This window comes from Nothoprocta perdicaria, unplaced genomic scaffold (assembly GCF_003342845.1).
Source record: "Nothoprocta perdicaria isolate Ctin4 unplaced genomic scaffold, notPer1 scaffold_49, whole genome shotgun sequence".
NCBI classification, from domain to species: domain Eukaryota; kingdom Metazoa; phylum Chordata; class Aves; order Tinamiformes; family Tinamidae; genus Nothoprocta; species Nothoprocta perdicaria.
The window spans coordinates 3,354,744-3,367,470 of NW_020455743.1; the positions used below are offsets into that span (position 1 = coordinate 3,354,744).

A 12,727-nucleotide genomic window follows, 5' to 3' on the forward strand; every position below is an offset into this window, starting at 1 on the left:
TTACACGGTTTCTCTAGATAGCATAACGAATACTAACTAAACATTAATGCAACGTCTGATAGATACTTCAAGGTAAAAGAAACAGGTCAGCCAGAAATTTCACTGCAAATCAATTCAAATTTTGGATGTGAACTGAAGAGCGACATTTAATAGACAGATAATGACACCACAATAGAGCATGTGAACTATGTCCTCAGCAAGCAGAAAAGCCAACTGACTGCTGGCTGGCTGCACCCTAGGTAGTCATCTATTTTCTCATTTACAATTACTAGTGCCTAATCTCTACTCATTTTCAATTAATAGTGCATAATCTGCATAGTCTCTAAATGACATATACACACTACCTAAATAAAAAACTTTGCCCATTGACTGATAAATGCAACCTGTAATTTTGTATGATTATGGATGCATGCCCACTGGCAAATAAGCACATGTAGAAGTTGCAGTAATGCATTTTAATTCATATTTTATGCGCAAAAGAAGTATAAACTGGAAATGATGGCATCATGGAGACCCGTTCTGCTAATATATTACTAGTATTCAGATGATCATTGGATATTTATATTTCTGTGATTTAATGAATGCATATTAAATAAACAATTACTTGACTTTATGCTGTAAATTTAGTTTGAGAGTTTACAGTTATCAGTATATGCTATATTTAATATATTTAATATATTAAATATATTAGTATTTTTACTAATATATATTAGTAAATATAGTAAATATATTTACTATATTAGTAAAAATTATATATTATTATTTTTGTTATTATTTTAGTAATATATTAGTATTTTTAGTATTAATTTAGTAAAATATTAGTAATTAGTAATATATATAGTAATTAGTAATATATTAGTATTTTTACTATATTAGTAAAAAAATTGTAAATATATAAATATTTTTAGTATATTAAATATACCAAATATATTTGTATGTATGTATTAATGTATATTTAATATATTACAATAATATTGTTCCTGGAATTTTTGCAATAAAAAGAGCAACTACAGTTTAGGGCCATAATTAATATGCGGAATAGTTATATGCTAATATAGCTAATTATTAGCTATATATTATATAGTTATATTAGTTATAACTAATATTAGTTATATTAGCTAATATAACTAATTGTTTCCATTTTAAAACTTACTGGCATCTGCTGGACTCTTTGTCAAACTAAGCTTTCAGATAAAAAATTGTCCAAACCAGTTGTCTTCCCTGTTGTTTTCCTGGAGATTTTTAGCCAAAAGAATCAGGAACAGCAACCCTAAGAAAACGCACACCAGTTTTCTTCAGTTTTAGCTGCTTTGCAGGGAAGCTGTTCTACATCACTTAGAGCAGTGGATGACATTTCTGGAGGGGTCACCTTACTCATAGGAAAATGATTTTTCACTTTTCTATGACAATCCACTCAGGTTGGGTCCAGCTGAACTGGAGGTCTCGTCAGCACTAAGCACGTTCCAGCCCCTCACTATTCCCACATATCAACCAGGTGCGCACATGCCTATGGTGTGAAAACCTGGAATAATTTAAATTGACAAATAAAATTAAATTTTGAGAACTATTATAACAAAACAATGACACATTTGCTAGAAAGCCTATTCCCCATTTAATAGATCACACTAAGAAGTTTTCTTACAAACCCCAAAATCATTTGGGAAGGAATATAAATTTTACTTTCTGAAACACTGAGGATATCCAGCCTTTTAAAGCTTTTCTCCTGGAGAAATAGAGCGTAAAGGTTTTTCTTGACTCAAGAAATCTGGCAGACCAGCAGGATTATTTTGGAATACGAGCAGATGTGTTTAATCCACACCATTCCTGAGCACGAAACATTCCTGAGTGTTTGTGAGAGATGACAGGGTTCACTTTAAATACAACAAACTCTCCAGTGGGAAGATATGAAGACCTTGTAAGAGAGACGTATGTTATATCCCATGTGACAAAGCAACAGGGTGCATTTTTAAACAAGAATTTTTTCTTTGAGCATGAATAAATAACACCTGGCACCTTAATTGAACCACTTGCTACTGTTTTTGAGGAAGAACAGGACTCAGACTTAACCTGTAGTGAATAGCCAGGCAGTACTGCCAGAGCCTAAGGCACAAATGGAGGCCGACACAGCGTCTTACATAGTTCTGAAATGCAGTTCTGAGGGTGAAGGGAGCGATACTCCAGAGAAACAAGCAGGGAAATGCCATAAGGAAAGACTAAGGCTGTAAAAAGTGCCTTTCACAGAGGGAGTTCCACTACAGAATCAGTGCCAAATGCAATAAACAGAAATATTTAATGCCTTGCAAGTGCATCCTAATCTCTCTTTTATGCTTTTACACACAAACACTCATCTGTCTTTATGTACATGCTTGGGATACGCCAGCTCCCAAATATTTATAGTTTTATAAAGATGTCAAGAAAAATTAGGGGTCTATTATGCCCATAGATGAAGCAAAGGAAATATTTCTAGAGACACAAGAAACACTATAACAAATATAGTACTGCGATAGACAAGAAATATATATGGCTATTCAACAAAATGTCAGAATGGGCCTTTGTTGGTTACTTAAACAAATCTACCTCATAACTGAGTATATGAGAATACAAGAATGTCCAGCATCTGGGAAAAATTAAAAACCAGACTTTTTTACATAGATCATTTATTTTGCACCTGCTATAGAAATAAAAGTCTCCAGCAAATTTTAGCAGCAGGCTACCAAGTGCACAAGCGGGTATGAGAAATGGGAGATGATCATCAATGAAAAGACAGAGGGGTGAACTTAAACCTTTTTGCTAATTAGAAAAAAATAATAAACTTGCACAACTTGAATTACCTAGTCACAACTGCAAGCTTTAGTAATAGCTTGATTACAGCTGCAAAGTAAGACAAAACCAATAGTATGTGGAGCAAACTTGTCTACTTCAGTTCTGGGAATACAGTCCTATTTTTGTAGTCTTATGACAAATAAATGGAGCGGGGGGTGATGCTTCTGACAGCTGAAAGGAAGAAAAATGGAAATTAGATAAATTAGGAAGGATAAATTAGAATGTTTTATTTGTTGCTGTTGAAAATGGAAGTTTCTCTTATTTAAAAACTTAAAGTATGTTTTTAAAAACATACATAAAGTATGTTTTTAAATAATATTTTAATTTAAATTTCTGAAGTATTTAATTTTTGGAAAATGTTAAAAGATCCAGAAATATATAGATGAAATCTTAGCTTTAGATTTGTGAGGTTATTTGTACAACAGTCTGTATACATATGAGGGAATTAATATACACTTTGCAAGAAAATATTTCTTGCTACTAAGCAATAGTATCTTCTAAACAACTGCTCTTAGACCATCTTACTGATGCTGTTGGAATGTGAATATTTCCTAAATATTCAGATTCATGTAATAGATTCAAATCTCTATGCAGATAGGAAAAAAAAAGAAAGTGTGAAAGACTTCAATGAATCACATACACTTGATTTGAAGTCCACTTCATTTGAAATGTCCCAAAAACTACACTGCAATGTCTGACTTTGTTTTGTTCTGTTTTCTGCCTCAGTGAAAACGTCTGTAACTCCAAGCAAGTGAAACAGCAAGAAGAGAGGACATTGAGAGGAGCCTGTCTCTTCTTGACCCATGATCTTCCACAAGCTTTTGTGACTTTGAGGAATGGGTAAATATTAGTATTCTTTTTCATCACTATTCTGTGCACCCTATGTGCTTATGATTCATTACTAACTAGGGGGTAAAATCAGACTTGTTTCTTGACCTAGATAAAGAGCGTCTCAAGCACTCAAATCTAATAGGCAAGAGTCTGGGCTGCACACAGGCTGCTGCTGCCTCGCTAGCTCCTTTGCACAAACATTTTGTCAGGGCTCACGTGAAAACAACTAAGGTGCCAACTATTTCAAGGCTTTGTTCTGCAGAAGAGAAGAGCAGAGGGAAACAAGGCTAACATGTCAACAGAACAAGACCCACAAACACGGGAGGCCAGTGGCCCGTGAGAACCCCGAGCACATCTAGCCCTGCAGCTGTGACAACCACACGCATTATTTTAGTCAAGGAAAATTGTTCGGATTATGATCAATGTATTGGCTGCTAATTAATAAATTTCGGTATACACAGAAACCTTTCAGATGTGCCAGACATGACAGAAGGAACGCACCTCTCAGCAACATCTTTTGCAGGTTATTATAGCTGCAGAGCAGCACAACAAGCAAAAGGCACACTTTTTCAATTAGGTACGAAAATTGAATCTGCTTGTATGCAAATGCAATCCTATACAATAGGAATTCCAGAGGCATACAGCTGTACGGGCTTGCAAATGGAGTGACTGATTTGTGGTTATGGCAGATGCAACACTCCTAGCTGCCGTAGCACAGTAATATTAAAACACCTGCTGCATGAAGGATGATATCATCTAAAATTCACGAGGAGCCTTCCCCTGTCAGCAGCTACAGACAGCCTTTGTTATTAATTTTAAATGGGATATCATGCTTAGTTTGCACAGATTTTTAATTTCACACATGCCATGCCCTACAAAATTGCATGTGGGCGTGGGTCCTTGAAGCATTGCTACATCTGAATTGTTTCAAAACAAAATGTTATTTTATTAGTGAAATCAAGCTGTTCTGAGTATCAAAAGGGCATAAGAAAATGGGTAATGTTTAGCAGATTGCAGTACTGCAGGAGAGCACCTACTGCGAAAGCCCATGACAACCAAACACTCTTCTTGACAAAGGCAGAAAGGATAAAACTGTCTAAGCTTTTATGTTCTGCGTATGCTAAACTGTGCCCAAAAGCTTACATGCACTAACACAAGCATAGCTGCAAACTAAAAAAAAAAAAAAAAAAGAAAAAAAAAGAGGTTCGTCTGGTTAGTGTTTACATTTTCCAATATGCATAATAAGCCCCAGTTCACATAGGGCTTATTTCCTTTGATTTTTTTTTTTCTGTAACACTTTGGTTGTTGTTGTTGTTGTTGAAGAGACAGACTTGATCAACTAATCTGACTGGGAACTATGATATATTAGAATACACAGTGTGCAGTTTAGAATAAAAGCTTATCTGCACAATCAAATTTTTGCACATGCATAACTCTAGATGATATTCAAGACTACTTCTGTTTTTCATTATATGAGAAATATATTAATTCCACAAATAAATATGTATCCGAGGTATACTAATGATACCTTTAATATAGCAGAGGTATATTAATCACATTACTAACGCAAATTAAGTACTAGCATTTACCATTACATATTCAAATCTTACAATCTTTTTAAAAATATAGCAGGAAGCAATGCAAATTGCTATTTTAAACTGCCATCATCTTCAGTATTATTTTCTTCATAATCACTTTTTATAGCTGCTGCAAGAACATAGGAAGTAATTTTATTTTCTTCCCTGTGTGAATGCACCCCAGTGTGCTGCTACTGATATTCAGCTTGATTTCAAGCTTGATTTCAAGCCTAAAAATCAGGGAGAAATATATGTATAAATATCATCACCTTTCTGATGTGTCAGCTTCTCAATGAACTGCAAGCAGTTGTTTCTGAAGACAACAGGAAACACACTTAACTTTGAAATGATGAGAAATTTTAAGTGATTTGAAATGATTTGAAATTTGAAATGATTTGAAATGATGAGAACTGCAATTACACTTTCTTAGCCCAGAAAACATTACCTGTCAGTGACGGCCTGGCTGCAGAATACGTTCGCTTCACAAAGACAGTTAGAACCGGCTTTGCCTTAGTGAATGCCTGGCCGAAACATGGAGCCACAACAAAGAAGCACCAGCAGATTGCCAAGTAGTGCAGCTTTTGATGCTGTGCCTTCCAAGTACAAAGTAATTCAAAAACTTGGCAATGGCATACAAATGGAAACGTGCTCCCTAAGAACTCTATAAGAAATCTCTGGATGAAGGCAATGCTTAGGGCAGTTCGAGTAAGATAAGAGCCCCATGCAACTTTCCTCTGCCTTGTACAAACTAACATACTGCGCCTGCAGGTCCCAGCAGTTTGAGGCCTCACCAAGGCTGCAACATCCAGACACTGCTGCAAGGCACCAGCCCCATCTCTTCTTTACTGCAGGACCTGCCTCCCGAGGAAGGCTGAGCTGCTCCTGCAAAGGCTGAGCCCAGCAGCCCCTGCCATCTCTCACCATCTGTAGAAAGAGGTGCATTTTGGCCTCTGCAGGGACCACACTCCCAGGAATAAGGCAGTAACTTTCTCTGCTTTGGGAGGAAGCTATAACATGCATGTGAGGAGTCATGGCTTGCACTCAGTTTGTAAAATAGATCTTCATTAAAATTGCTAATATTTGCCTATGATCTTAGTAGATAGGAATATATCCTATCCTAGTACACAGGAATATAACAAGACATCCTGTAAAAAGAAAGACTAGGTCCTTCCTACTTTTAGTCTTAACAAGCCTTGATCAACTTCTTGTCTCACAGCAGAAAAGCCCAAGAGCTCTTCTCTCAAAAGTCATAAAAATGCTTTGGAAAGAACTGAAAACCTGCGTCACTTAACAAAGAGGAATGTCACACCACCACATCAGTGATGCAGACATTTTTGGTTTTTCCCTGACATAAAGCAGCAAAGGAAGAAGACTTTTCATAAGGATTTCTACATCAACGGTTTTCACTTCAGGCACTAAAACTGCCTTGTTTTGTTTTGTTTTGTTTTGTTTTGTTTTGTTTTGTTTTGTTTTGTTTTGTTTTGTTTTGTTTTTAACTGCATCTATTTTCTGTTGCCACAGATCAGCAACAACAGCCATGGGGATTCTCAGCTCTGAGATGCACACTGCAAAATGTGGGATGTATCTGGCTTAACGCAAGCTACCAGCGGAAGCGGTTTGCGTTGTACTAGCACCGTTCACCCCACAAATAAGAAATCCTGTATTTTATGCTGAACTAAATCTTGAAAACATCCATCAATCATTCTACTGTGATCAGTCATAGGATAGAACTCATTTTATTAATAAAACTACAACAAGGATATAGGTATAGAAGAAAACCACTTCTGATAGAACTCAGGTGGTTGTTGTTGTTGTTGTTTAGAGTTCAGAGAAGTCTTCAACCCGGCTGCCTCCAAAATGCCCCCATCTTGAGGTATATGCTGGTAGAGCAGATTTACAGAGAATTGAAATCTGTATTGTGTGCATTGTTTAGAGATTACCTATGCAAATGAATGTATACAAATATAAGCACATTTCAATGAATGGAAGGAGATAGGAGAAGAACAGAAAGCAATACAAACAATAGAAGGAGAGTCCTCCAAGACAAGGAAAGACCAAAGTTGGGAGGAACCAGAGAGGAACAGAGGGATCAGAACTGGTTTTAGAAAGGCTTACAGTGGCAAGCACACAGTTGCTTGTTTCTTCCTTACTGTGCTCACAAAACAACAGGCCAAAATTCCTGCACTGGCTCTCATGAACTGTTTCTTTTACACCACCCCAGGACAATCAGATGTTCTACTATAACAAAGAGCTTATGTTTCCATGAGATATTAGTCCACTTTAATTGATATCTGACTTTCCTGACAGATTACTGTAAAAATCTTTTATTAGGAAAAGCAAGTGACAAGGAATTTTCTTTGGAGGATCTTGAGTTCTATGTCTTGTTTTCATTCAGTTCTTAACAGAATAAGGGAGCCAGGAGAGACCAAGTTTTACAATTCATAATGAATATTTGATGATTTAAATTTTTGTTTTCCACTAGTGTAAATATAGTCTCTTAAGCAAAGGTTAAAAAAAAAATTGTTTAAAAATGATCAACCCTCAACAAATGTAAGAAATACATTCTTAAGTTGATCAGACAATCTCATATTGTTTAAAGGAAACTAAACTGAGCAAAAGACCTATCAGTAATACAGTAGTGAAATAACACTTATTTTAAATTTTGTACCTAAGAACAATGCCTTTAATTCATATCATTGGTGAAAGTGATAGTACTAAAAAAAATCCACTTTTTCTTTTTAGCTACTTTCAATAACATTTAATATTATTATTGCACTGATGTTTCTTAAATATGCAGCTAAATATCTCATAGGCAAAAATGTTTAGCTTGGACAATAGAAGCATAATTAAATTCATGACCATTTCTTCTCTTTCCCAATTCAGTAGATATTTCAGGATTATCTTCAGTATTTTCACAGAAACACTCTTGATATTTCTTTTATGATAAATTCCTCTTAATATCTTGACATCTACTAATTCTCACCTCTGCTGCATTATCTGCATTAGTCACCTTAATCTAATCTCTTATAGTCCTTCTTCTGTGAAATTCTGTTGATTTACTGTGAGATTTTGAAAGTCATCTCCTTCTACTTTGCAGTAAACAAAAATTCAAATAAAAACTAGTTGTAGGAGGGAAATGTGAGTAAATGTTCTTGAACTTTCTAAAGCAATGAATGTTAAACAGTGATTATCTTATTTCTTGTAAACTGCCTTCTTAAGGACTTTTTCCTATTTATAGCTCTCTTGATGGCAATATTTAGAAAAACATTACTCTTCAACACTACTACTGTCCCAAACAGGAGAAGTGAATTTGTACTGTCCTCACATAATTCACTTTATTTTTTAATTTACTTTTTGAGAGTTTTTTTCCTGGGCTTTGAAAATTCTCCATTTAATATTTCCAGACCTTCTCTAAACTCCCGTGTTACTCAGTCCATCCAAGATTTATTTCTTTTCTGTTTTTCCTCTTCTAACCCTACCACTTTGCAACAATCTTATCTATACCTAAAGCCTTATGAAAGAAGTTTGGCTTACTGGTCACCTCACCTCCTTTTTTACTATTTTCAGTTTTCACCTGAAAATAACATCTGGTAGTGCCCACAACTTCTACATTTTTATCTTTCTTCTAGTCCTTTTGTAGTTTAAATTCATATTGTACTTCCCACTGCTAGCTTGCATGAAATAATGCACTATAAAAGATATGAATTTGCATAAGAGCTAAATAATCATAGAAAACATTCACTATCTTTTGTTAAATTTAAATACAGCTCTTACAAGTAGTGCATGTGCACGACAAAATGTATAATATACTAGCAGTCTAAGCTGTGGAAAAAAGATTTCAAAATTCACACTAAATCTTTAGCAAACCAGAATGAGGTAATGAATTTGATAAATCAGAGAAGCAATGTAAAATCACTCATAGGGCTTTGGATCGAGAACAAAAAAAGTAATTTTTGGTATTCCCAACACTAAATACTTACTGTATTACCAGGGACAGTCACTGAGCTATGTTGTCTATATAGACAGTAAATTATTGAGACCGCTCATATCAGAGATCTCGCTGTGGTTCTCTACATATTGTTAAATATAGATATTCACAGACTGTAAATATAAAGTTAGAAAGCACAGACTTTCTAACATTAACTTAGACTAAATAAATTTTATTTATTAATAACTAGTGCTTAATTAATCTTTAAAAAGAGACAAATTCTGCCACAGTGAAATTACAACTATAAAGAATGCAAAGAGATCCTCTCCAGTTGCAAGCACTTCCCACTGAGAGCTCAAAATTTATTGATTATAATAACACTTTTCTCAGGTTATAAAGAACTTGTGATTATTACTTTCCTTGTGCTTTGACCATATAACATATTTTCTATGCTTTGACCATAAAACTTAATGCTTGATAATTATAAAGCATTCCAAATTAGGTATTCAAGTCATAAAAAGCAGAATTCTAAAGGTAAAGCTTTACACACCAACGTAAAGAAGAAAAATGAGAAAGTAGCTCAAAAAATAAAAGTCAATTTGGAGTCCATGTTTGTAATCACTAAAGGGTTCTTCTGGAACACTTAAAAAATCTCAACAAATTTCCAGGAACTATTTATAATAAGTATGACAGAGATAAATCTGAAAGTAACCAGCTATTCTCTATTGTGCTATCTGAGAGTACCATTAAAATCACAGCAACTGATGCTTACAAATCATCTAGATAAAAGCAATCAATATAATTTTCTTAACAGGCAATTCAAGTGTCTTTTTAAGTAAAAAAAATGATTCAAGAATGTGATCAGTTGAAAATAAGGTTAAACCATCCTTGCATTTCAGAATAAAATATGCAATAACATAAAATAAACTGACACTAAGCAACTATAGCTTAGCTACTGGTACACATCGGGAACTGAAAAATCTATCTTACAAAAAAATCAGCTTGAATGATTTTTCAATCAATTTTCAGGTAAAATGAAAGCTTACAGAAGATAGAACTTTTGCCTCTAAACACTCTAAGAGTTATATTCTACTTTAACTGATGGGCATCATTGACATTCAGCCTGTAAAATAAAAACTTTTAGCCTTTGTATAAGGTAAGTTCTCAAAACAAAAGTTTTTACAGAATAAATCAATAATTACAATGAAAAAAAGAAAACATCTTTTTTTTTTTCCACGTATCTACTGGTTGTGAAGAATTTTTGATGTAACCCTACACATTCTATTATCCCTATACAAATACACATATAACTCCAACACATTCCACAGTGTTCAGTGAAAGAGAAAAGCAAAACATCAGCTAGGTTTAAAATTCCATAACATTTTTTTCAACAATTACCAAAAGAGAACTTTTGTATATGCATGCAATAAACATTGGACTTTATATTGTTCACAGGCATGTGAATTGTCACACAAAATATGCATTTCGCTTAAAAGTACATTATGATATAGGTTTATCCAAACTGATAATGAAATTATGCATAATTATAAACATACCTATACTTGCTGCATCAACAGCAAGTGGTGTCTCTGCTGACGATTTCTGAAGGGCCTGTTCACCATCTGTCTTCTCCAGTGAGCCATTATGTTGAGACTGCTGTTGGTCTTCATCTTCAGCAACAAATGAAATTATGCCTAAAACAAATAGACACCAGATGTTATATTAGTCGGGGCATTAGCTTTATAAAACAGAGTGCCAGACTTGCACAAATATTTCCTGAGTTCCAAACTAATGAAAAAATGAAGTAAAACCTGAACTCCAGGTGTCAGCTATCCAATTATAATTTATGGCAATAAAAATATGTCTTGAACGAATCCAGAGAAATTAATTTTTTTATTTCCTCAAACAAGAGGATCTGAACTAAAGATTAGGGGCATGAAATATAGGCAAACTGATTTTTCAAAGATTATCAAATATGGGCAAGAATTCTTTCTTTCCACTGTAATTTTCTATGTATAATTTTGATTGCTTAATTATTCTTTTAAAATCACACCAAATTTTAATCTACTGCTGGAATATAATAGATGTAGTATTTAAAATATTTCCACCATACTTTTTTTTTGCTTTTTGTAGAGTGTGCAAGTTTTAGGGTAGATAAAGTAATATAGTAAAAGTATTTAGTGTAAATAAAATACACTGGAGTGAAAAAATGTCATCTTCAGTTAAAAATGCTGACTCATAACTTATTAGAAAGTATAATAAGTAAATAAGTAATTGAAAAGTATAATAATATAGTATGCACATAGTTTCTTCTTTCCAGAAGATTTGAAATAACAGCTTGAATAAAGGAGCTGGAGGGGGAGGGTGCTTCTTACATTATGTGTCTCTGACTAAGACTTTGATAAAAATCAATAACTTGATAATTTTTTTTTTCTCCTCAAAAGCCTACCTATATTTATAGTATTTTTGTTTCTAGTGTTTTGAGTGAGACAGAGTGGTGGCAGCAGGCCATGTTGTGCCATGATGCTCTGTGTTCCCTGAAAGGTTCAATTTACCACCTAGCTAGAAGCCCTAGCTAAGGGCCCCTCAGGGAGCTGCTGCATTTTCTTGCTCTTCCCGAGCTGATTGCCTGCAACACGCTGCTCCTCGCTGTACTCCACATGAGTGACGGGTTGCGAAACACGTTGCCAGAAGATGCTCTCCAGAAGCAGAAAATGCAACTGGGCCCCTTTCCAAGTGCATGCAAAAAAAAAAAAAAAGGCAGTAACATATAGCCTGAGAGGAAGAAGATGGTGGGAATAGTCTTGAGAGAAAAGGCCAAGCCTCCGGCAAGCCAAGGAAGGGGCAGAGGGACCTTGGCAAAGGGAGTCACAGGAGAAGAGCTCGGGACCATCCAGCTCCGTGGTTCAAGAAGCTCCTGAGGTTTTACCAGCCAGGGCCTAACCAGGCTTCCTACACACGTACTTGTACACAACAGTGTCACTGACAGACCTTGAGCCTTAGCTTTCTCCTCCTAAGGACACATTTCTGCAGAAGTCTGTATTCATATCTCAGACTTCCCATATTTTTTCCAAAGGCTTCCAAGAAGTCACAATCCTGTCTTAAAAGGGGAGCATTTTTTTTCGTGATATGCCCTATAATAGCTACATGAGGCAGCAATTTTGACATGGCAAATACTGGCAAATTATTTCTGCTAAGATTACATCAAAACTTAACAGGAAAGGAAGATTTTATCATCTTCATTCTGCCACAGTCTCTTTTTTTCCCTGCAAAACAACAAATGGGTAGCAGAACTATAATGAACCAAAACAGAAAACAATTAAAAAGGAAGCAGACATGTATTTAAATCCAGAGGAAGGAATGGCATTGTTTTTAATTAAAAAATATTAGACTCCAAAATCCTCTTTCCTCTGCTAATAAAATTTATAGCTTCCTAGTAATAAAAACCCACTTTAAATAGAAATTTTTTACAAGTTCCTAAAATTAATCACAACATAGAAGACAGAAGTGGCATCTGAATAAGCAGGAGTTATTGCAATTTCAAAAAAATATTGAATATCTAAAAGAA

General features: G+C 34.8%; 1 protein-coding gene across 1 annotated transcript in view; it reads right to left on the bottom strand.

Annotated features, from left to right (window-relative positions):
* Positions 1–12,727, bottom strand: part of CFAP47 (cilia and flagella associated protein 47) — a 283,396-nt gene that overhangs the window by 125,327 nt on the left and 145,342 nt on the right. The window contains exon 50 of the mRNA XM_026047310.1: positions 10,716–10,853. Coding sequence (XP_025903095.1) covers positions 10,716–10,853 — 138 coding nt within the window. The remainder of the gene's footprint in view (positions 1–10,715; positions 10,854–12,727) is intronic.